This window comes from Aquila chrysaetos, chromosome 21, assembly GCF_900496995.4.
Source record: "Aquila chrysaetos chrysaetos chromosome 21, bAquChr1.4, whole genome shotgun sequence".
Classification (NCBI taxonomy): domain Eukaryota; kingdom Metazoa; phylum Chordata; class Aves; order Accipitriformes; family Accipitridae; genus Aquila; species Aquila chrysaetos.
The window spans coordinates 23,965,590-23,991,147 of record NC_044024.1 but is presented as its reverse complement, the minus strand read 5'-3'; the positions used below and the strand labels follow the sequence as shown (position 1 = coordinate 23,991,147).

At 48.4% G+C, this 25,558-nt stretch overlaps 2 protein-coding genes across 8 annotated transcripts in view; both read left to right on the top strand.

Moving 5' to 3' along the window:
* The first annotated feature begins 212 nt into the window (after positions 1–212).
* Positions 213–4,150, top strand: GPR119 (G protein-coupled receptor 119). The gene has a single exon (XM_029997118.2). It carries the CDS (start codon positions 254–256, stop codon positions 1,232–1,234), a length of 981 nt encoding a protein of 326 aa, XP_029852978.1. The 5' UTR covers positions 213–253; the 3' UTR covers positions 1,235–4,150.
* A 118-nt stretch (positions 4,151–4,268) lies between these two features.
* Positions 4,269–25,558, top strand: part of ENOX2 (ecto-NOX disulfide-thiol exchanger 2) — a 59,179-nt gene continuing 37,889 nt past the window's right edge. For 2 of the 7 annotated variants that reach the window (XM_029997105.2, XM_041119061.1), the window contains exon 1: positions 21,358–21,501. Coding sequence is in view for 1 of the 7 variants with exons in the window: in XM_029997104.1 (XP_029852964.1) it covers positions 7,140–7,161; positions 21,358–21,501 (166 nt within the window). In the remaining 6 variants the exon portion in view is untranslated. Of the gene's footprint in view, positions 4,312–4,340; positions 4,454–4,769; positions 4,896–6,930; positions 7,167–21,357; positions 21,502–25,558 lie in introns of those variants that run through there. The other 5 variants (XM_029997108.1, XM_029997107.2, XM_041119062.1 and 2 more) reach the window with 5 other exon arrangements.

Here is a 25,558-nt window from a genome sequence, read left to right as displayed (position 1 = left end):
CCTCCGTGGGCACAGCGGGTGCTCTGAGTGCACCGGTTCCTTCCGCCAGGCAGCTGCTCGGCAGAGCTCTGCTTCCCAGCCTGAGAGACGCCACTGCAGCCAGGGCTTTCGCTGCACCACCCGGAGAGAGAGGGGCTGCACCCACTGCTGCCTGACTGCTGAGCTGTACGTACCGAGAAGCCTCAGGTGAGGGACGCCCTAGAATCGTGCTGGGGACGTGCCGTCCTTGGGCTGTGGCCCACAGGGGACAGCCATGGCTAGCTCAGCCCTGGGAGCCACCCTCGCTGTGCTGGCCTCGCTCATTATCACTGCCAACACGCTGGTGGCCATCGCTCTCCTTCGCCTCATCCAGAAGAGCAGCTCCAAGGGGCTCTATTTTGTCCTTAATCTCGCCGTTGCGGATGCCATGGTTGGCTTCACGGTCATGGGTCTGGTCATGGATGAATTTTCCCAGCCCTTTTATCCTCCCCAGATCTTCTGCGTTTTGAGAATGGCTTTCGTGACCTCCTCTTCTGCTGCCTCTATCCTATCCCTGATTATGGTTGCGTGTGACCGGCACCTGGCAATCAGGAAGCCTTTCCACTATTTCCAGCTGGTGACAGGCTTGCGGGTCGGGGTGCGCTTGGTGGGGCTCTGGCTGGTTGCTGCCATCATCGGCTTCCTCCCAGTCCTCAGTCCGAGCCTTCAGAAGATCTCCACCGATGAGAAGTGCTCCTTCTTCGGGGTCTTCCACCCTGCCTACATGCTCACCGTCTTCTGCGTCGGCTTCTTCCCAGCGCTCTTTCTCTTCATTTATCTCTACTGTGACATGCTGAAAATTGCCTCTGTGCATGTGCAGCATATCCAGAAAGTGGAGCACGCAGGGCTGGCGGGGGGCTGCCCCCCATCCCGCACCACCAGCGACATGAAGGCCATGCGCACTGTTGCCATGCTCATCGGGTGCTTCACACTGTCCTGGCTGCCGTTCTTCATTGCCAGCATCGTGCAAACTGTCTGTCTCGAGTGCTTCCCCTACAGAGTCATTGAGAACTACCTCTGGCTGCTGGGACTGTGCAACTCCCTCCTGAACCCCCTGCTCTACTCCTACTGGCAGAAGGATGTGCGGCTGCAGCTCTCCCAGCTGGCTGCAGGCATGAAGAGGAGAGTCCTCCTCCACCTGGGGAACGGCCGCCGTTTCCCTGGTAGAGGCACCAAGTCTCTCCCCACTGTGTCCTGTCTGCGGCTCCAGGACTGACACGTTAAGGAGTGGCTGTCACCAGCTTTCCAGCTCATCTCCTGCATCTTGACCAGGAACCCGGGGCCCGCCAGCTGTGGAGGAGATCACAGACGGGGTGGGACCAATCTGGATGCTAATTCCCAGACAGCAGCATGGCCAAATTCCAGCCTGCCCACAGAGCCACATCTCGGCCTGTTTTGCACCAGCCCCAGGCACCCCAAATTGCAGGTGCGTGGCACACATTAGATTTTGCCTGGAGAGCCTCAGCAAGAGCAGCCTTGTGTTTCCTGGGACCAAGCCCTCAGCATTCGCTCTGCAGGCTAAGATCCTTCACCCATCGCTGCCCAGATTCCCCTGTCCAGACCTGGGATCCACCTGCCCTCCCCTCTGCCTGCAGCACCAGCTCTCTGGGCAGCGAGCCCCAGGCACTCGGGGCAGGGCTGCTCACACAGCGGTGGCTCTGTCGCCTTTGGCTCTTGGCCCAGGCAGCAGAGGCTGGGAGGTGCGTGCTTGTCCTAAATCTGTCCTGGACCGCAAGCGCTCCCAGTCGCTGCCCCTCCTAAACCGAACTCACAATCCTACAGCTGCAGCCTAGGCAGTCCCCCAAACCTGTCCGCTGCTGCAATCAAACCTGCAGCCAGAGAGGTGGCAGGGTCATCCCTGCTCCAGGCTGTGCCCACCCGAGGAAGAGGTGAGGGGTATGGGTCTGGGCTCCCGTCCGTGGCACTGGGGGCACAGAGAGGGCTCCCGCTGTTCCTCGGCAGCAGCTGTTATCTGCATGGGAGCTAGCATGGTGAGCGAGGAGCAGCCCCAGGCGCTGCATGCCTGGCAGAGGTGCAGAGCAGCATGGGCTGTGCTGTTGCTGTTTGGCTTGGGCTGTAAAGTGAGTTAATGAGTAACTGGCTGAACGCTGAGCTGTGGCAAGGGAGCGGGAGGAACGGCTGCCCTGGAGCCAGGGAAAACCCCATACAGGTGGGCTGCTTCATCCCACCAGGGCTATAGGGCTGGATTTGGGACTGCAAGGGTCCCTGTACGCTGACTCATCCCATGGGAGCACTGCTGCATGCCCTGCCACACTGCAGTGGTGGCCAGACTGCTGACCCTGCCAGAGCCTATGATGATATTTAATAGCTTCTCATAAAATCATGTCCATTAAACCATTTCTTAGCTAAGAACGTACCCTGATCTGAAAATGAGGGTGCTATGCATAAAATAGCAGTTGTTTCCACCTCTGTCATTTGCTCTACCTGTTGACATGAAGGCTCAAGGCCATATCCAGAACCCGCCTTGGTCCTGCGGCCTTCTCCATCCTAGAGTAAGAGGCAAAAATAAAAGTGCCTTTAAAGAAACTCAGACCACCAGGCCCTCTGTGGCATTCACCTCCTCCTGGGAAAGGCCTGAGACCAAATATCAGATGGTGGATCCTGTTCCTAGCTGTACAACACGGCATGAGCCTGAGAGAAGGCCTCTGTAGAGCAGTCCTGGCTCTGTGGGTGGACTGATGCCTCGTAGGTGGATCTAGTAGGTGGATCCAGTCTGATTCAGTTCTGGGGATTAACACATCATCTGTCTGTACAATGTGTTTGCTGTCTGTACGATGTGTTTGAAGCCTGAGCTCCACCGGCTGTTGCTTTGCAAAGCTGACCCATCCTCGCTGAGCCTCCAGTAATGCCGAAGCCATCCTCTGCCTCCCTCCAACGTGCTTCCTGCAGCGAGCGTCGTGGGTGGGTACCCAGTGTGAACGGAGACACTTTGCACGTGGGCTTGTGTTGCTGACTGCTGCCTCTGCTGCAGTTTTGCTGCCCACGGCCCTGCAGCAGGGCCAGCCATCGGCAGTGTTTGTGCCTGGGCACAGAACCAGATGAGACTGCAGATCTGGAACAGCGTGAGCGACCGGAGCAGGAGCCCTTGCTGTGCAGGACTGTTGTGATCACAGCGTCCCCATCCACAGCAGGGATCGTGGCTCAGGCAGCCTCCTTGGTGCCACAGAGACACAGGGCTGTGGCTCGGATGGGAGAGGAGACACTTTTGCCAAGCTCTTGTGTGGGTGGAGGACACAGTACAGCTGGAGACCGAGCACTTCCCTGCAGTGGAGGACGCCTTGCTAGGCATCTGCACTCCGGCGCTGACCTGCGTCTCCTCTCTCTCTAAGCCTTGTGCCGGAGGGGTTGCTCCGCAGGCTGGAGTAGCTGGGGCTCTATTCCTGGCAGACACCTCCAGATCCTGCTGGGACAGCACGGACCGGCAGCCGTTCCTCGTGAGGCCATGCCTGCTTTCATCTCTTGTCCCAGAGAGCATCTGCCCCCCTGCTCCGCCGCTGCTGCCCCAGCCGCGCCGTGACCCCGCGGGCGCCCAGTGCCGCCCATCGCCCAGCCGCTCTGGGGAGGCCGCCGGAGCGCGGCCGGACAGGGGTGGGTGCACCTGAGGCCGTGGGGTGAGGAGGGACGGTTAAATCCTGCCCCAAGGGAAAAGAAACAAGAGGGAAAGGCGAAGAGCACTTCCCCTGCTTGCTGACCTTCAGCTGAATAAACCGCATTTCTGCCAGCCTGCTCTCTATTCCTAGTAACCGGGGGAAGTCGGGGCTGCTTCTCCGGGGTGGGCGGCCAGCGGCCCGCTCTGCCTGCGGCCGGTGAAGCCGGGGAGCAGCAGCACCGTTGCCAGACCCCTCACCGGTCCGCACCAGCCCCTCTGCTTCGGGGCTCTCCGTCCCGCTGCTCGCTCCTCGTCCGCCCGGGGACGCGGGGGTGCAAAGCCGTGCCCGGGGCGAGGGGCAGGCGGGCCCCAGCTCGCCGGGAGACGACGGCGGGCGGGCGGGGCCGTTGGTGTCCCGAGAGCGCTGGGGGCTGCGGGGGTGGGAGAAACGGCGCTGCCGGGGACGCGGGGGAACGACCCGGAGCCGGGGGACGGCCGGTACCCGCCGCCCTGACACACCGCAGCCCTTCGCCTCAGCGGCGGCGGAGACCGCCACCGTCCCGGCGTGCTGTGCGCGCAGCACCCCGCCCCCTCGGCGTAGCGGCAGCCAATAGGCGGCCGCGGCGGGGCGAGCGGGGAGGGCGGCCGCGGCGGGGCCGGGCCGGGCCGGGCGGTGAGGGGAGGTGAGTGAGCGCGGAGCGGGTTCCGGGCCTCGCTGTGTCCGGGCGGGTCGGTCCGGTCCCGTCCCGGGAGAACTCCCGGTAGGAGCGAGCAGGGCCCGGCCCGGCCTGCTCGCTGCGCCCGCGGCCCGGGGCTGCCCGCCGGGTGAGACCGTGGGTCTTGACGGGTTGGGCCTTGGAGCGCTTCAGCGGGCCGGGGCCGGCGTGCCGCTCCGTGTCTGCGGGTCTCTGCTGCCGCGTTCCCCGCGTTTGTGAGGAGGAGGGTCGGCGGCGGGTCCCGGCCTCCGCCCGGGGCTTCCTCCTGCCGCCTGTGGGGCCGCAGCGTCGTCCGGATCGCCGGCCGGCCGGCCGCGGGCCTCGCTGGGCCGAACCAGCTTTCCCTCCTGGCCGCGCAGGGGCTGGGGCGGGGGGCCCGGTGTCCAGAGACGGCGGTTGAGGAGTTGGCCTCCTGCTCGGTCGGGTCGTCGTAGCGCATCTAAGAGCGACCGTATGGGAATCTTCAGAACATCGGGAGAGCTGGTGCTGGTGGTGACATCGCGAGTGCTGTGGTGGTGGCCGTTTGGGTGGCGGGGAAGCTGTTCTGTAAGGTCTGTGCTGGGTGGGAAGTCTCCAGGCTGCCTTTTGGGTTCAACGATAATTAAAACGTCACAAGGTAGCACAAGAGGGAGGGAGAAATGACTTGCGCTTAAGGAAATTATTGAACTGACTGACTGTTATGCAGGCTGCTTCTGATGCTCCAGGAGTGGTTGGTTTGCAAAGGGGGGGTGTGCGTGTGTGAAGGTGGCAGCAGCTTCTCACCTGCTGGGTGTAACTGGTTGGGTGTCACTCTCGGGTTCTCTGTCTTCTGAATGCTGGGCGGGCTCAGCCGTGCCCAGCCGTGTAACTCAGCTTGCGCTGGATCCGTTCTGCTGCAGCCAGACTGTATGTAGGAAGCACTGTGAGGTTCGGACATGCTCAAACCAGTATCCACAGCTACCAGTGGGCTGTAACTCTCCCACAGCCGCACTCCATAAAGATCCTTTGGCTATGATTCATACGCATGTTCATGCACGCATTTATTTGGTTCCTTAAGCACAATACTTAAGCTTCTTTATGTGTTTCTTGCTGTCGTAATTATTTTGCTCATATTTTGGTCATGTGTGTGTTAACAACAGTGTATATTCAGATCATGCTGCATAGAAATGCTTTTGTTCTCTAGTGCCACACACACTTAGCATGTTACACAAACATGTTAGTCCTTGGATAGGTTACTCGTTAGTCCACACGCTTTCTAGCTCCCCTGTACTTCACTTGCACAGCTACAATAATTAGACACCATATCTTTCCGGCCTGCAGAACATTGCAGCAGAGCTGTGAGATGATGGATAAAATGCTAAGGCAACCTCGGGTAGGAGTTTGTCCAGCAAACTTGCATTCCTTCTTACTCCAGCCTTTCACCTGTCTCCAGCTCTGGAAGCTGACTGGTTGGTTTTTCTGTTCCTTAATGTTTTGTTTTAGGGATTTTGTAAGATCTAATTAAAAAGCCCCCTGCGTTAAGTTGTTGAAAGCTCTGTCTGAGCCACTGTAAGGTCAGGTTTCTTAGTTTAAGGTCATGTTTTTGGTATGGGTGACTTGAGCTCTTAGAAGGGGTGAAGTTCAATCATCTCCAAGTAATTTCAAAGATAAGGTGTTGCTAGAGAGGCATTCTGTGCACCTTCCAAAGATGGTGTGAGATTTCTTCCCTAATCCCCAACTTTTCTGCTGGCATTCTTCCAGTGCCAATGTGTCCGTCCCAAAGCGCTGCCTTCCCACTGCATCCAGCTGCTCTGCTCTCGGCCAAGACGAAGCTGTTCAGGTCTGTGCGCTGGTGCTGCCCCTCTGTGAGGCTCGCATCTGGAGAGCAGCACTTGGCCCTCAGTCCAGGTTTTTGCACTGAGGTTGGTGAGGACTGCTGAGGATTGCCCATAGAGAAGCAACAAGGGTTGAGTGTCTGGGTCTGTGCCGGTGTACACACGTATGTGCATGCACACACTGGTAAGGAATTTTTTTCCTTTGTTTGTTTTTGGTTACAACAGTAAGCAAATGGCACAGCTCTTATGTGACTTGATCAAGTCTCTGTGTTTTTGCTGCTGTGGATATGTATTTGTGAAAATATGCCATTCTCTTGAAAACATGCAGGTAGCCCTTTGGTATTACTGAACGCTGTGTTTTCAGGGTCAAATTACAAAGGGACTTTTTGTATCTGTTTTTCTTTCTTTTTTTTTTTTTTTTTTTGACAGTGCCCTGCTAGAATAATTAGCTTGTCTGAAGTTAATATTTCTTTTGAGTACAAGCTTCCAGAATCAAGGAAAGCGAGCAGTGTGCCTCTTACCATCAAGGATTACCAGAACTTAATCTTTCTGTGCAAAGGCCACTAATCTCAGGCATGCAAACAGGGTTTATTTAACTGCACGCCAGCGCTTAAAAGCATTGATGTATGAAATCCCTTGCAAATTCAGATGTACTCGCTGCTAATCACTTCTCCACCTGCTTGTCCACCTCCGTCCCCTGCATCCCAGAATCCGCCTATCGGCGTCAGTCACTGGAGACTGATGGTGACACATGCAGCTGCTGTTTGCCAGCTCCAGTCCCAACCTGTGCTCTCGATGCCTGAGTTGTCGCTGCCTGCCTGCGGGGCAGCGCGGTAGTAGTTTTACTGTCATTAGGACCCAACTTGCCTTTTGAGCTCGGAGGCTTGCGTGGAGCTGTGCTGAGTGTGGGAGCTCAACCCTGGACTCTCTTTTAAACAAATAAACAAGCTGGGAGCAGCAGGAGAACTGGCTGAAATACTGAAATATGATCAGCACCTTGCCATGTTTCTCATGCAGTATGCGGGTAAAGTATGTGTTTTGTGTGCTTTTCTTGAAAGTGTGCTTCTCTGATAATGTCTCGTTAGTGTTGTTAGCATATAGGATTATGTGGAATTGACAGAAGTAACTATCAAAAGTCTGCTGGTCTCATCAGTGTGCCTAGCCAGCTTCTGGATCAAACTGATGATTATAAAGCTCTAACCATGACACTTAAGCTGAGAGTACAGTAGAAAAGAGTGCACAAGCCCAACAGTAGTTTCTGAACCTGGGAACTAGTCTTGGAAAGCAAATGGTTGATATCAAAATGTAACTTCAAAGTCTCAGTGTCTTCTCTCCTTTCCCTTCCTTGCTGTTTTCTTTTCTCTGTGTTTTCTAATTGATTACTGCAGATGCTATGTACTTCAGTTTCTTCTAAAGTGCATTTCTTTAGAGCTTAAGACAAGTACTATGTAATCAGATGGCAGATTGTTTCCTGAAATCCAGTTTATTTCTAAATTGCATTTCTAAACATGCAAAAAAGAAAAGGGACCCCTGTTCAGGCTGAGCAATACTTATTTCATATATCTGCCAATGTTGGCAAAAGGTAAATCCATATTTATAGTAAAGCCTGTGTCAGCCCATTTCTTAAGTTCCTCTTGATGCTGGCTGAGAGAAGTTTGATGAGTGGGCATAAACTACACGGGCTTTTTAAGTGTATCATTAAAATGCTTTTAGGTATGTGAAAGTCTCAGAGTACTCGTTACGAGTTTTTTTTGTCTTTGAGTTACAGGGCAGAGATTTGTGTACCTGCTTCTTATTAACTAGTTGGACGTCAAGAAAACTGTTTGAGTATCTGACTGGCAGCAGTGCGAGGTTGCTGTCAAACCGTGTAGTTCCCTTGTCTGGCTCCGGGTGAGCTGGTTTGCGTGCCTTTAAAGTGGTGCTAGGCTTGTGGTCGGAGCTCCTGTTGGCATTTGATTGCACATTAGTAAACCCAGCAGGGAAGATTTTGCAAAAATCTTGAAGTGGGAGCCCTGTTGGGGTGCTGTTTTCTTATACAGTCATAGGAGCCTTGCACAGTGAACTGCACAAACCCGCGATTTGGGTAGAAGTGCTGTCAGCATGTTCAGCTCTCGGTAATAGGAATGATCCGTGAAACAGTGCTTTTCAGTTCACTTTGTTGACCATTTCTAATTTCTTTTTTTTTTTTTTTGCTGGTCATTAAGGCAAATGGCCAAGCTCTGTTAGCAGGAACTAGTGGTTGGAAAATGAAGTCCTGTCCAGGGTCTGGCATGGGACCCGGTGAGAGTAGATACTTCCCTTGATTTATGCCTGGAACATTGAGATCTTTCCTGTCTCTATCCAGGCCCTTTCTAAACGTGTGCTGTGAAAGCTACAGCCATATATAGCATCAGCACAGACCCGAATCAATACCTACCCAAAGGGATAGGCGGGGCTGTGCATTGCTAATGCTATTTAGGACAGCGGGAAACTGCTGCGTGTTCTCCCATGAGACACAACTCGGCATCTATTTCCAGCAGTGAAGACCACCTACAGCAACCTGCTGCTGCTGTGTGAGAGGACTTGCTGATAGTAATTTTCTGCTCATCTTTAAACATCTTCACTTCTTTTCCCCAATCCATTTTTCTTGTGAGGAATCTTCTAGTCCAAGTTGATTTTTTAAAATTATTTTTTATTTTTTAATTTTTAGTCACTGCACGATGGCAGCTCCTGATATCTTGCTCCTAAAAATTCACTCGTCTGAAAATCCCTGGAGGTATATACTGCCTGTGCTTGGAGGTAAAGGGCACGCTAATGCCTGTGCCATGTATGGCTCTTTAGAAATGCTGACACTGGTTTGACACTTGCTGAAAACCCCAATTTTTCTCCTTCTCCCCCACTTACCTTTCGCATAGCACTTCACTGCAAATGCAGAAATTTGCTCATTTCTGCCTTTTCTGGCTAGCTTGCTACAGAGCCTCAGTAAAACTGAGTAAAACCCTGAGGCTTGCTCCTGTGCTGTTGGTCCCTTCCTTCCTGAGCAGGCCTGCTCAAAATAGCCAAGGATGCTTCATTAAGGTTGTCACAAAGGAAAAGTGCTTGGGCTTGTGCCTCACAGTCGTACTGTCTGATTCTGTCAGATTTTATCCTGGTCTGTGCCCAGGAGAGAAGTTGTTCTGCAGCTTCAGCTTTCTTCTGTGCATGTTCTTTGTATTTGGTGGGATGTGGTTGGAGCTCAAGCTGAATGGTAGTTCGCTGAAACAGTAGGAGGCAATCGGTTCTGAAGGTGGCTGTTGTCCATGGCATTTACCAACTGTAGGGTGGAAAATCTGACATAATGAGGGGTTTCTTACTCTAAAGTGCACTGGAAGTCTTCTCTCTGGCTTGGTTTAATTCTTGGAGCAAACTCCATGCTGCAAGAGAGCAGCAAGCAAGGTGCCTGCTTTTTTTGCTGCTTCCATTGCCCACTTTTCAATACTCCCCTTTTCTTTTGTGGGTCATTTACTTTTTCTCCATCTTGGGGAAGTGAGAACAAAGCTTTCCCAAGATGTTTTGCTTCTCCACCTTGAGTGTGCCATAACGTGCCTGTGTATGGTAGCTTGCCCTGTCTTGGGGGGCCCTGGAGACCCGCAGGCAAGGACAAGGCTGCCTGCTCCAAGTCGCATGGGTGCTTCTACCCAGAGCCTTCCAGCTGCTGGCTGCCAAGTACCTTGTTCCTGGCTGTAGGCAGGCTCTTGGGACAGGCAGCTGTGCACAGGGACTTTTACTGCTCACCATAACCACCCTCGCGGAGGTCCGGACCTGTGTTATTAAGTAAATGATAGTTTCTATAGATGAAGGTGACTCAGCGACCATCAGCAGTAGCTCCTGGCTTTGTCTGCTCACAGAGCCTGGAGCAAAACAGGGCAAAGTGCCTGTGGAAGTAGGTCTTGGGATCCTGGAAGTCCTTGTTGGAGGAGCTACCAGGATCTCTGGTGTGAGTGGGACTAAGAATAACTGCATCCTTTCTAGTGCTGTTTCTAGACAACACGACGCAGAAAATGCTTTCATTTTTGCTTATGGCTTGTGAAAGAGCTACTCAGTTTCCAGCCTGTGCCTGCAAAGAAAAACATGTTGCAGTTCGTGATCTCATCAACTTCCACTTTCTGTAACTTCTGAATATTTCTGACTTGTGGAATTCTAGTCTGAGGCTGTATAAGGTCAGTAGCGGGCTTCTCTTCCAGAGCACTTCCATGTGCTCTGCATGCTGTAATGAAGTTGTAAATGCAGAGGGTTAGCTTTAAAACCAAGGAAGTCCTATTTCTACCTTTTGAAGAGGTTTAGGCACTATGGAGGAGCGTATCAAATGAGAAGAGTAGCTCTAAACCAGTTCTTGTGTTGAGAAGTCGTTGGCTTGGAAGAAAAAAAGCTGTAAATTGGAATGGAAGTTTCACAGCAAGGGTGCAAACTTTCCTCCTTTCCTCATGCAGTAGTGGTAATGTTTTTATACATGAAGCTTGATTTGAAGCAATTGCATTTTAGCTCTAAATCTTGCATCCCAATGCAGGGAATCACAGGAAGGAATCTTTGCTGCCTCAGCACTGCCTCAAAGTGCATCATTGGCCTGTGAGGTATCAGTTGGAAAAAAAGGCTATAGGAAAGTCAATCGCTTATTCTGGAAATCTGAGAGCAATATAGTAGTTTTTGGTTTCGTTCATACTCTTGTCCCCTCATTGTATTGGTGTGGCTGTTTTAGGATTGCTCTGTAAGACACAACTGTTGTTACATGGCTTGAGGTTGAAAACAAACCCAAATCCTCCAGTGGGAACAAAATGAGGGTTTTAACTCTGACCTCTTTGCTGATCTTGGTGTGGCCTCTCAAATAGGATGACCAAAGCCATGTCTTGATGAGACAGTGAACCTGGATCTGGATTCCTGGTACTGGTGCCTTAATCATGCCCTGTGTGGTCACCTTTGAGCATTAATCTGACACCATGAATTTGTACCAGCACAAGAAATGTTGCTGCATTCATGTCTAGGGATCGTGTGTTGCATCTGTTAGAGAGCATATCTGATTACATTTAACGGAGAGCCCATAAATAATAAATTTTTTGGAAGTAGGATATCCATAAAGTGGCTGGAGCAAGCCCACAGTCCGTTCTCCCAGAAGTGTCTCTGGTTGTCTTTATGATGATTTTGCTGGGTTTTGCCCACATCTCTCACAGGTAGTGAATGCACGTTGGTAGTTAGAAATGTATTTGCTGAAGTAATGCTGAGCTGAACGCATCCTTGTCCTTTAGATAGTCATTGATCTCGGCCTGGACTTCACCTGACTTCCCCCAAAAGACACTCCACTGAAATTTAACTTATATTACTGTCACCCTTAGGCAGTTCTGATAACAAGAGTCCCCCACGTTGGGGAGGAATGACCCCACGCACCGGTACGTGCTGGGGACAAACTGCTGGAAAGCAGCTTTGTGGAAAAGGTCTTGAGTGTTCTGGTTGACATCAAGTTGAACACGAACCAACAATGTACCCTCGTGGCAAAGGAGGTCAGCAGCATCCTGGGCTGCATTAAGTTGAGCATTGGGAGAAGGTTGAGGGATTGTTCCCTTCAGTGCTGGTGGGGTCACACCTGAGTGCTGTGTCCAGTTCTGGGCTCCCCAGTACAAGAGAGTCATGGATGTTCTGGAGTGAGCCCAATGAAGGCTAATTAATGTGGTGAAGGGATTGGAGTATCTGTTAGCGAGGAGAGTCTGAACGAGCTGGGATTGTTTAATTGGGAGAAGAGAAGGCTTGGGGTGGGGACAGAGGGAGTCTTATCTCTTAAAGATGATGAGGTCAGAGTCTTGTCAGTGGTGCCCAGTGAAACGTCAAAGGGCACACATCAAAATACAGGAAAATTAAACTAAATGTGAGAAATCTTTGCTTGCTGTGAGGGTGGTCAAGCACTGGAATGGGTTGCCCAGAGAGGTGGTGGAGTCTCTGTCCTTGGAGATATTCATGGTGCAACTGGACAGTGCCCTGAGCAATCTGCAGGAGCTGACACTGCTTTGAGTAGGGGTGTTGGACTAGGTGATCACCAGAGATCCCTTCCAATGAGAAATATTCTGTGATTTGCTTCTAGAGAAGAGAATGGTTGGGTTTCACAGTGAGTCCCCACTCATCTGTCTGTTCTGATCTGAATTTCTGAGCAGAGTTTTGCTTTATTCAAGATAGCTTTGGACCTGCTAGTGATATTCCCAGTAGTTTGAACACAAGTTAACTGATGGAGTGCAAGACATTGCAGTGTGATCCAAAATATTCTGTTCGGCTTTGCTTCTTTATCAAAGAACATGACACCAAGGGTAGTTCTTTGTCGTTTTTGCTGTGTGTATTTCTTGCCCATGGATTGTGCTTTGCCTTTCTTGGTGAGCTGTTGGAACAGTATTAGCAGTCTCATGTCTTACTGTCATTAATAGCTGGCAGGTAGAAGTCTGGCTGATCAGCTCTACGTCATGCATCACAGCTGGCCTGTCCTTCAGCAGCTTTGCTGTTCTGAGGTGCCCGACTGTAGGTCTGGGATTCATTTCTCCCTGAGGTAGCATGTCTGAGCTGGCCAGTTGTGTCTTGCTCTGTAGTGAATGAAGAGTTGTCACCACTGGCAATGGTGTGGTTCCTGTGAGCAAGTGTGGGTGGGTGGATTTGAAATGTTCCTAGGTGAGCGGAATTGTACTCTAAGCTCTGGCTGTGCAGATAGCTGTTGGCTGTGTGGGTAACTGTTCTCCCCCCTCTAAAGGGAGCTTAGGGTGACCCCATCCTCTGCTGCAACACCGTCACTTGTTGGTTGAATCCCCTTCTGTGACTGTTGGGTAAGAGTCTTGCTTTTGGTTTTACTGTATTCTTGTAATAGCTGTCTTTCTGATGTCTACACGTGGCTCCGAAAGCTCCAGCTGTACAATGTGTTCAGGTTGCTCTTTTGTTTCTCCTGACAATGTCACAGCCCTTATGAGTGCATCCCCTTTTGATGGTATGACTTGATTATTGTAATTCCAGCTCACGAGGGTCTTCAGCAGGACTCTTGCCCGTGGCTTGCATGGGCTGCAGCAGCACGTTACATTCCTGGCATGGCACACTGTGATTGTATTATGCCCGTTTAGCATTCTTTAAATTTGCTGCCTATTAAGTAGCAAATTCAAAGTCAGCTTCATAATCTTGCAGTTGAAGCCTCAGTCCATATGCTAGCAAACCATTTCTTACTGTTCTTCAGAGCTATATAGGACAGCAGTGTTCTTTGCAAGGAAAGCACACAGGTATGCTACAACATGTCGTGGCTTGCAAAAGTTTTCAGTGGCTGGCTTAAGGTGTCAATGTTTAGATGATCTTGAAGATTTGTAGGCCCGCAAAATGTCATCTAAAAGAGTAGACAACCATGTAATTGCAGAGCTCCGGGTCTTTGTTTTCATCCAAAATCTTAAAACTTAGAAGCTTTGGCCCGGCTTGCAGAGTTGATCCTATGTGACTTCTTACAGCGTTCAGGAGAGCATGGCCCTGGCAGAACACACTTTGTGTCCGGACACCACAGCTCCTCAGTGGTAAGTGTGACCCCCAAAAATCTAATAGGAAAATAGTTTCCTCAATTTACTTTGTTTAGAAACAGCAAAACCCCCAAACGTAAGCCCTCCCCTAGCCTCTCTGAGGAGAGTAGGGAGGAAGAATCACAGCGAAAGCCAGGGCTATAGCACTGGGATGAAACGTCAGTACGCGTATGGTGTAATTTAGTGTATGAAAGGGCACATGGTTTTAGTCAAGGCCCTCAGAGCTGTGCAACTAGTGAGAACAACCCTCTTCTTGGAGACCTTGGTATCCCCTTGCATGTGGGGAAAAGCTGCTGAAGTTGCAGGTTGAGGTGAGAAATTTGAAGTGTCACAAACACAGGTCCCAATAATTCAGCAGGACATGCGACGCATTACAGACTGCTACCTATTTTTGGATAGCCTTGTTTATTTTTATGGAGTAGAGCACCAGCTTTGGCACAGTTTAGGGTCAGGATGCCTCTATGTCCAAGCTGGAGGAGGAACCCCTCTCCTAAAGGTTCCATTCTCATCTTAAGGGTTAAGGCTGTGTTTGAGCAGCACAGTGGAGTATGTCCAAAATGGTATCAACTTTTAAATTAGTGTTAGAAGATGAGAGTTTAAGTCTAGCTGTTCAAAAGGTGGTTATCAAGGCTCCCTCTGTAGAGTACAAAGACGGAGAGCTGCCTCGAAGGTACGGAGACTCCCCCTTGAGGTCCCTCTGAACGATGGCACAGCCATCTGGTGTACAAGTCTGAAACATGCTTTGGCTTTAACTCATCTGAATTGGTTTCAGGCCTGAATGCTGGGGCTGAGGCTCTTCAGAGGCAGCCCCGAGAGGGGCCCTGACAGGGTGTCCTTGTGCATCTGTAATTTGGGTTCACACCTGCCATTGTGCTCCTCTGGGCTTGTGGATATGGGCTTTAATGGACTGATGACTCTCCTGTGATGGTCCTCGGAGAAGTTGAGTCAGGTGTTATTCAGGCTCCCCCACCCATCACTGCCTCTCTCTGCTCCTTTGTGCGTGTGCAGGTGAGCTTTTATCACATAACCTAACAGTTTTAACTCTGCAGTAGTCCTTTTCTTGCTGGCAGGGAAGATTGGCTTTGAATTAAGTGACTTCAGATTAAAAACCTGTGAGAATGCTTTGATATATACAGGTCTCAATGAATATCTAGCTCTTATTTCACTGCAGCCTTTTCTGCTGTGACTCTTCCTTTGAAAAAGTCAACTTTGTGGGCGAGCACCCAGTGATTCCTGGCCTGCTGCTCATCCCAGGACGTTGGCAGGTAACACAAGGTGAACTAAAGTCTCCATGTTCCTTGTCTGGTCTCCACTTGTATCCACCTCATCCTCTTGCATGTGATGAACTTCATTCTGCTGGTCTTCGGGCACACGCAGCAGCTCCTGTGTGCATTTGGTGTGCTTCTAGAGGTTGGTGCCAGCAGTGCAAACTCATCCCTGTGCTGCAGAGCAGATTTGACAGGTTCTTAGGGCAGCAGTGAAACTTAAGGTGAGGATCAGCCAAGAAGGGGGAGGTTGAGGGGCTGATTTGAGATTTCCTTACTCCATCTCTTCTTAATGACATGTAATGCCTGGAAGAAACTGTGCTGCAGGCTTAGCCTGCTGCTGCTAATCACCCTACTTTGGGAACGACCCTGGGAGCTTTGGGACAGTGTCTGTCCGGTCACGAAGTCAGCAGTCATGTTCCTGTGCCTGTTCAAGAGTGTTTTGCTAGCAATTGCACCAGCGTCCCCTTCCCCTTTGCTCCTTGCCAGCTGTTTCAACAAGCTGTCATGAACAGGTTGACCTTTTGGTGCAGGAGATAACTGGGAGGAGAATTCCCCAGGAATGCTTTTAATGACTTGTTGGGGTTTAACCCCAGCCAGCAACTAAGCACCACGCAGCTGCTCGCTCACTTCCCCCCCCCCCAAGTGGGATGGTGGAGAGAATTGGGGCGGGGGGGGGGGAAGTAAAACTCGTGGGTTGAGATAAAGACAGTTTAATAGGACAGAAAGGAAGAAAATAATGATAATAATAATAATAGAATTGGAATATACAAAACAAGTGATGCACAATGCTCTCCACTTGCTGACCGATGCCCAGTTAGTTCCCGAACAGTGATCCACCCTCTCCCCGGCCAACTCCTCCCAGTTTATATACTGTGCATGACATCAAATGGTATGGAATATCCCTTTGGCCAGTTTGGGCCAGCTGCCCTGGCTGTCCCTCCTCCCAACCTCTTGTGCCCCTCCAGCCTTCTTGCTGGCTGGGCGTGAGAAGCTGAAAAATTCTTGACTTAGTATAAACACTACTCAGCAACAACTGAAAACATCAGTGTGTTATCAACATTCTTCTCATACTGAATCCAAAACATAACACTATACCAGATGCTAGAAAGAAAATTAACTCTATCCCAGCCAAAACCAGGACAATGACTGACCTGCCCTCCTGGACTTTTCACAGGGCTTGATGAATACCAGGAAGATACCTTTCTTTTCTTTTTTAATTACTCTGAGGTGGCTGCCTTTGGGGCAGTGTTTAGTGCCAGCACTTGAGGTCTGGATGTTTTCAGGTAGAAATGATTTAAGACAAGAAGAGAAATGCTTGCTAATTACTGTTCAGTTCTCGTCACCATGGTCTCTTCTCCTTTTATAGGTCTTCTTTTGTTAATCTGCATGCTGAAAGCAGGAGAGACATTGCTGGCTCACAGCTGGTCCGTAGCAAGTTGCCTGCTGGTTTGCAGCTATGCAGTGCTTCATTCACAATGGTGAGGCAGTGGATAGTCAGGGTCATGGGACCTGATGCTGAAGACTTAAGAGCATTTGTAGGTCTGTTTCTGCTCCTTCCTATATATGTCAGGTTAGGGTTGGAGCCTTCTGTGAGCAATTTAGATATACTAATCCTAGCAGAACATTATCCATTTCCCAGGAGCTGCATTAATTTCTGCCCGGGGTGTGAGGGGAATCAGGTCATGGGAGGTCTCCAGGGCTGGTGTGGGTGCACGGGGTGTGTTGGGCAGCTGGGAGCAGGGTTGCCTCCCTTCTGGTCTGGCATGAGCTGTTCACTTGGTTCAGGCACTTTTTTACATCTTGACTCATGACCTAACTAATGGCAGGGGTGCTGGCTGTATAGCTGTGAGAACTTCCTTTGCTTCCTGTAGACCCCAGTGTTTGTCCTGTAGCTAAGGAATCTGTTGGTTTTTTCCAAAATACATTAATAAAAATTTTTTTGCAAAGAACGCCAGTAGTTTTTCACTCCTTGTTAGCTCACCTCTGCTGGAGATGGCTGCATCCCTCCCCAGCACAGTCATCAGAGCAGATGCAGGATCAGAATGCTCCTTCTATACCACAGAACATAATCAAGCATCCTAGCTCAAACTGATGATGGAAATAATTGGAGTAAGTAGCTGCCTTTGCTCTTCAGTGGGTTAGAAAGTAATTGCCCAAGTGGTGTGTGTTAACATTCAGGTGTTGGTTGATGCCGAGTGTATGGTGTGTCGTCTTCAGCCAGGGCAGGGGCATCTATCCATTTCAGGCCTGGAGGCACAGGTGTCCAGCTGGATTGCTGCTTGTCCGCATCCTTCCCTATGCCCAAGCATGGGAAAACATGCTTTCAAGTTTAATGTTGCCTTTTCCATCAGCTGGATAATAATAGAGGTAAATCTTACAATTGCTCCTTTTCTGTTGTCCCTGTTTCTTTGCTGCACACAGCCTCTCCCTATTTTTAACCTTCTGCATTCGAGATTTGTTTTCCTGAGCCCTCATGACCTCAGTGATATTTTGACTTTGGGGTATTTAAGAAGCAGCATTGTAGGCATCTTGCATAGTCGGGCGTGACTATTGTTGTTGCCAGCCAAATAGTACTTATTTTTTTGGCTTCTTCTTACGTTCTCACCTTTCAGTAGCTAAGAGATGAGCCCCTTCAGGCTCTCTGTATCCACTCTCTTGTCTATTTACAGCTGTACACAGCAACTGTGTTTATTAACAAGTTCTTGGAAGTGGAATCCTCTAGAATAGAAATCGTGACACTGCAGTGTGTCTAGAGAAAGATTTGGTACAAATGCCTTGGCCTGTCAGTGCATTGAGATGGCATAATTGTAATCTTTGGTAGTCCTGTAGTTCTCCTGATTCCGCCCCTTTCCAGGAGCATAGGCATACGTTAGCAGAAATGTAGCTATTTTTATCACTTTATATGGGTCCACAAAAGGGATTTGTTTGTTTGTTTTTGCATTGACTGTTCAGAGTGAGTTTGCTGAGACAAAGATAAATCAAACTGGATGTTTTAATGACCCTTTAGTCTTGCATCCCTGCAAGTGCTGAATATGACAGAAGGTGGAATAATGAACTCAGTGCTCAATTAAGGGCAGTATACCTTTCTAAAACTTGCTGTGGTTAATTGCATACTTGAAGCTTTATGTTTGAAGCCTCTGGTAATTTGGAATTGTTTACAAAGTAATTTTTTCTTGTTACCTGTAGTTTTCAGAAACAGACCATTTTAGAGAGCCAGGAATGGTGGGGACTGCATTCTGCTGGCACATAAATGCGATTGATTGACCATCACCTGCAATTTGTCTGCTACAGATCTGTGGAGGGTGATCATCTAAAAGATGGTTTAGCACAGAATTACTCTGAAATGTCTGTAATACCTTGAATTAGGAAATATACTGGAAGCTGCAAAACAGTTTTTCTGCAGTCCTCTGATTCAAACCTGCATAATTAGCTTTTCTCACTTTATATAGTGGTTGATTGTTTAAGGATCTGTTTGCCTTTTTACTCTGCTTCATGGTATCTCCTAGAGACCTCCAGTCTTGCCCAGTTTTGTCAATTGTCTATTAAAGCCTTTCGACCCCCATGTGACTGAATGGGAGATGACCTGAAACTGTTATGGTTGCTTCCCTCTGCTCCCCCAACTCGGGTGCAGTGGACAGGTTTTGCCTTGTTTTTGTAGAGCCATATGGTTGGGTTTCTGTAATACCAGTTTTATTTTATTTCTCCTTAGAAATGCTCTCTTATGGTCTTAGAAAAAGCTCCAAACAGTATTTCCTCAAATGTATCTTTTTTAAAAACCCAAACTGTCCATTCCTTTAAAGCTGGCTCATTCAAATGCTTCTTGTGTCAAAAAAATTTATTCCTTTCCCCAGTTCAGTTCCACTGTATCAACTACCACATCAGCAAGCTCTGTTCCTCTGCAATTTTTTTTTCCTCCATAACTGAGTTTTCCTAGAAATCTTTTGGCTCTCATTACAGGGCAACTAGGATCATCTAGGGAGATCCTGTAACAACTTAAACATCTAGTTGGCTGTAGTAGGATGATGCTGGAAAACAACATTGGGCTTCAAAGCTCTTATAGATGCCTGAAACTGTACTCATGGTGCTCACAGGAGAGAATATGGGAGCAGAGACCAAAATCCAGGTTTAATGCTCCCTGTGGTAGCTGTTCTGGTTCCCCTCTGAGCTTCTCTCCTGGTGCTGTGCCTTGACAGGAGTGGGATTTGGCCCACATTAATTAGCCTTGCCTCCTAGGAAGTAGGAGGTGGGGCTATAGACACCTTCTCAGGGATGTTGAAGAGGCCAGTGAAGATAGTTGCAATTTGGTCAGCCAGGTGGGGCAACATTGGAAATTACACTCCAAAGAAGCTATTTCAGGAGAAGAAACCATCTGATGACTACAGTCATCCAGGTTGTAGGAGTCTGGCAGGACTGTATGCTGTCAGTGTTACAACTGGATGTTCTTCCTTGTGCTTGGTCCTTCACTTTATGGGTTTTCTGAAACTTCCTTTTTTTGACATGTCCATTAGGCAATTTCTTTCCCCCATGCAACTTTTTTCTGACTGACAGCCTAAGTAGCTATAGGAGTCTTTTGTACTAAACCTTTTGTACCAAGGCAGCGAGACAGTACAGCGCATCCGTCTGCCTTCTCGTGATTTGCTTCTGAAGGTTGTGACCTATCAAAACACAAATATTAGCAATGAGGCTTCAGAGGCTTGTGGGCTGATGCTGGATCCTGGCAGTGGGGACCAGGTTGCCCCGGCACGTGCAGCCTTTGCATGGTGCAGTGGATGCTCTTCAAATGCAGCCAGCTCCGACACCGCTGCTTGCCTCTGCCAGCTGTGTGAGCACGAGTATCCAGGCTTCAGCTACCTGTTGCTTAAGTGCTTGGACATTTAGGGGGCAGAGAAAAAGCCATCACACCAGCCAGCATTTACCACCGGCAGCTTTTGTTCTGCTTCATCATAATTCTCCTTACTTGTACTTCTTAACTGTTGCTTTTTCTTTACTTGCATGTAAACATGTGCTTGGATATTTCTTGTGAAACTTTGACTCGACACTGAAGTAACTTGTCCTGTGTAGGGATAGGAATGTTTGTGAATGAGGAAAAACTCAAAACTTCCAGGAAACACGAAAAAACTTTATCCGAGTGATCAGCTAAGCAATTTTTGAGTAATATTCAGACTATTGGTTACTTGATATTTCAGAGTGTGCTTTATAGTTGGTGAATTTTTAAAAAGTTGCACTATTTTTGAAACCTAATTCTGGTCTTCTTGGGTCTGTATGGGCCTTTGTGTCTCCATCAGGATCCTTCCTGGAAAACCTGAGTTATGTTGGTATTCTCCAAGATCTTGGAGCTCATAAGGTGGATGGTGGCTGTTAAAAAGATGGACAGCTGTGTCTAAAACCAACATACAGTGTGCTTATCAGCAAAAGGGTGTCTCGGTGGTGCATATCATCTTAACTGTTCTGGTTTTATATCTTTAGATATACTTAATTTATATGGGTCAATCTAAGCTTGTTCTTGAGTAAACCTAACTTGGTGGTAGATCTGCTCTATCAATAACAAACTCTGAGCAACAGGACTCAAGGCACTCTGTCTTTGAGTGCTCTGGTTCTTAAAAGGAGTGTATGGAGGCACTGCTAGCATCTCCTGTGGCACTCGTCAGCCTGCGCCCAGCGCACAGAGTGGAAGGTGATGGTATGGCTGAGGACTGATGGAGTGGGAATCAGGGACAAGTTGGTGCCTGCAAAGGAAAACCTGTTCCTGTACTGCAGGGTAGGGGAGAGGGAACTTGAGCCCTGAGGCTGAAGAAGTTTGTCTGGACCCTGATAGTGGATCCAGCACTTGGCCGAGGAGGAGTTTGGCCCAGTTGGCTGGGTCTGTGAACTCCCCTCTTTGGGGATGCGTGTTGTGGAGCACCCTTCCTCAGCTACGAAGCGGGACAACTGCTTGCCAGACTCCTTGAATAAAAATTACAGTAGCGCCTTATGTTTTTGAAGGTCATCTAAGATGGGCCTTGTTTTTTGCTAGTAAATAACTGCAGGTGAATTCACAACTGGTGACAAATTGGGTGAAACTTAAGTAATTATTAAAAATGTATTCCTGGATTGGAAGAAATAAAAAAAAAATTCTGGCCTCTGAGTTTCCAAACATGAAATACTGTACAACACAGGGGAGAGGCACCCCTGGTTTACAGTATCAAATGGTTTGATTTGTGTGGGTGTTGGGATTAATGTTTGTGAGTAATATTTTAAAGTGGTATCAGTGTAACATTAAGATCAGGTGTAGCTGGGGATGGTAAACAGGAGGCATAGTTCCTCCAGGGACCTGAAGGGCTGCTTGTACCTGGTACTGGGCGTTTCTCTTCATACTGTGATCCTGAAGCATCGCAAACCAATTTAAAGAAAATCTCTGAGTGTATTCTTCTTTTTTAGGCTTAAACCATCTGTCCTTTGATCCTGCCAGCAACAACAAATCTCTGCAGTTTGGCAGCACTGCTGGCCCACAGGTATCGGAAAGCCCAGCCGAGAATGGAAGCGATCCAGGCAAGAAGAGGAAGAGAGCAAATGTTACTCCAGGTGAGCCGAGTAGCAGCTCGGTGGCTGGCGATAGAGAAGGCATCCACTTAAGTGTATACTGAAAACAGCTGCTATACTAAGATGTTAATGCAGAAGGTGGACAGATGGAAATGAAGTTGTGGTCTGGTACTGCTTGCAGCCAGACCAGTGTTCATGGTTCCATGCTTGCATGGCCTTGGGCGAGTGCTCGTTGCTGTTTCTGTGCAAAACAACTTTTGTATTACTGGTTGGTTTTTTTTTTTAATAAGCATTGTGGAATCTCTATATCTGTTCCAATAGATTTATCCTTTTTTTCTAATTGGACAATATCTCAATATTCAAATCATGACCATAATAAAAAGCGTAATAAGGCAGATCAGCCTGAATGACTGGAGACATTAATGTTTAAGATAACTTAATAAAAGCAAATTGTTAAATGGACCATAATAGCTTATGATGTTATAACATCAGATCTAGGAGTCTTACTGAAGCTGGTATCTAAGAAATTTTCCTTGTATTTCTCACAGAGTGATTTGGAAAAAAAAGAGAATAATGTATTTGCAGATTATATTGTGGTTGAAAACTGCAATCCCACCAGTGCGGCTGGGGAAATGTGGCATCTGCTTGTGCCATGAAGATGAGGTGTTACGTACATCATGTAAATAGCAGTCTGTGGGACTTAGTTGTGTAACTTTTCTGTAGAGAGATTCCAGGTGCAGGAGGGGGAGGTCTAGGCTGGACTGGAGGCAGAGGTGCCATTTTGCAGCAGAAGGCCATCTCACTGTGGGAAGGTGATGTGCAAAGCATACAGCTGCAGAAAGAGAAGTTGAAATGTAATTGTGGAGAGAGAAAGTCCAACTTTTGTTTCCCTGAAGAGAAAAATCCTTTAAAGGAAATTTGAGGGAAAATCTGGAACTTTACAGGTAGTAGTCCAGTGCAGTTTAGGGACGGTTTTTGAGATGCTGATAGTGAGAGCACAGGAGAGTTCCACTGGGAGTGTGGAGCTTAGCCTCTTGACCGAGGGCTTATCCTGTCCTAATGTGTCTCCTTCTCCCTCCCTGTCCTTCCCCTTCTCATTTGTGTTGGAGCAAACTCTCTCCTTTATAATCCCTTGAGAAAATACTCTTTTTTGCAGCTGGTCTCTATTTTTCTCTCTAGATTATCTCTGATAAGCCCTTTTTGGTTGCAAATGTCTGCTGTGTTCACCCTTCTACATCCTCGTTTCTTGATTCAACTAATCAACTAAGGTGAATTTCCCTAAGATATCTGCTTGCAGCCAAAGCAGGACTCCTTTTCCTTTTCTGAGATCCTGTTGTCTCTGTGATGCAGTCAGCAAGAAGATAGCTCTCTCATCTCTGTAGAGATTTTGTCCAACTGTGGAACAAGACGTAACTGTGACTTCAGTTTTGCAATGTGTAATGTAATGTGCTACAAAGTTGTGATCTCCCTGTTCTGTACCGAGAGCTATTGAACATCAGGGGTCCTTCAGAGGCGTGACAGCCCGAGTGTTTCTTTTGGGATTCAGGTAACATATTGATGGCATGTGAGTACCTCGCCTTCCAAATGCATGTACCTTGCGCTTGGGTACCGCACCCAGAGGTGTGTGAAGCAGATGTGGGGCCTGTTCAGAGGTGCAGGAGGAGGAGGAGGACTTTAGAGGAAACCTCCTTTGTCCCTCTGGGAAGGAGGTGGTGGTTTCTGCCTCTCTGCTATCAGATGTATCCCAGCTGATGGGAGACTGAAGTCAGCTTGCAAGTACAGATAATGTAGATACAGCCCCTGCAACTGTCACCTGCCCCAAAGGAGGCATCTAGGACTGCTGGAAGTGGGTAGAGTCAGGAGTTTATTTTGTTCCTTTCATTTTTTTGTGTTTCCTTTATACACCTGGAGGTCCTTAAATGTCTCGAGTGCCTCTTGTACGTGCTGGATACACAGTCAACCTGTGTTTCTTCTGCGCTGGATTGTGTCAGTGCAGATCTGCTTTTTAAGCATCAAGATCTGATTGTTACTGTCAGAAACGGTGAATATCCAAGTTCTTCAGGCTGAGCTGTGCAGTACACTGTAACAGCGCGACTTTCAGTACCCTGACCCTTCTGGCAGGATTTCTGTGATTGGGGCAGCCTTGCAGAGGGCTGTGGGTTGTTCTGGCACAACCTTCAGCTGCCCACATTGTGATTGCAAGATCAAAATGTTGTTTTCATTTGGGCATCTGGATGCAGAGATGTGAGACCAGGACCTTGCACAACTTGAATAACATGCAGTGATTTTATTTATTGAATAATACCTGTGGTCCTGGACTGGGACAGGTATGCTTGGGATAGGTAGGTGAAGCACTGTTTTGCGTGTCACCCCGGTGCAGTCTCTTCTGGACAGACACTTACCAGACAGCGAGGGAACTGTCAGCTTTTTGCCCTTGTGCAGTGGGATGATCCATGATCTCACTGCATTGCTGCCTTCTCCTGGTTATTTTGGCTTTCATGTTGGTGCTTCCTTTTTTTAATCTTTGATTTAATTTCTTTCCTTAAAACTAGGAACTGCCAACTGGGTAATCCCATTTCTCTTCTTTGGTATCCTCTGTTTCTCTCTTTGTGCCCTACCTGGTAGCCTATGAGCTCTCACATTCACAGACAAGTGGTGATAACTAAAGTTCAGGTTTGTCCCAGATCTCCTGAAACAAATGAGTTACAAAACTGGGACAGCTCAGCATTGATTTTTTTCAGGACAGGTGGGCCACAGGTTGCAAGAGCTGATTGTTTGAAACACAACTGAGGGAGACCATAGAATCATAGAATAGTTTGGGTTGGAAGGGACCTTTAAAGGTCATCTAGTCCAACCTCCATGCAATGAGCAGGGACATCTTCAACTAGATCAGGTTGCTCAGAGCCCCATCCAACCTGACCTGGAATGTTTCCAGGGACTGGGGCATCTACCACCTCTCTGGGCAACCTGTGCCAGGGTTTCACCACCCTCATTGTAAAAAATTTCTTCCTTAGGTCAAGTCTGAATCTACCCTCTTCTGGTTTAAAACCATTACCCCTTGTCCTATTGCAACTGGCCCTACTAAAAAGTCTGTCCCCGTCTTTCTTATAAGCCCCCCTTAATTAAGTAGATAATGCTGAGGATTAGAGATTTATACAAGTATGAAAGGAATAAATGTTAGTGTTCTTATGCTGAGGTAAAATGGATGTTCTTGTGCCTGTTTTTCCCACTTAAAAAGCAGTGGGTGAGCATGTTGTCATAATAAAATGCAAGTTAGTGTGATCTGTTGAGTTCACAATAGTGTTACTGCCTCTAATTGGTGAACAAATACTGTAATTAAGTACCCATTTCCTTCACTCACAGGCTGTGATGTGCTGTAGAGCCTGCCTGTCGTGTTGCCATCTAACTATATTGCAACACATTGCTACAAACCTAGAATAGTCAGTCTTTTTCCAAAACCCATGCTTGAAATTAGGTTTCATCATTGACAGCTAGAGAGCTGAATTTTCCTTTTTTGGGGGTGGAGTATGTTGTTCTATTGATGCTGCTTTAATTCATATTTGACTTGACTAAGTCTGCTGACTATTGAGCATCAGGTCTGAGCTATTTCAAAGGATGTCCTGTTTTCCCCCAATCAATAAGATCTGTTAGATAAGGAAAAAATAGAGGCGTGCAGGTGGTATTTTGTACATATGTTAACTCCACTGTAGGCATTTGGCTAGTGCATAGAGCTTGGCTAATGTAAAAAGCGAAATGGGTGATTTGTTTGTACTGCAAAGGGTGGTGGGACTGGCAGTGACAGGAGGGAAAGACGAGGCCAAGGCTAGGTGTTTGACCTTGGCAGTGCTTCATTTAAGTTGAGCGTGGGAGATGAGGATTTTGGAGATGGCCCAAGTGATACATGGGTTGGGTGGTTACGAGAAGATGGGTGGCCATTGCAGAGGGAGACTTCTCACCAGGGGCACAGAGGTGGCATTTCAGGGAGGTGAACTGATGTCTTGTCCCCTCTCTGAAGCCAAGAGAGGAGTGGTTGAATGGGGTGGGAAATGGAAATTCTGAATCATTAAATCACAGGGTGAGATAAATGGTCAATACATTT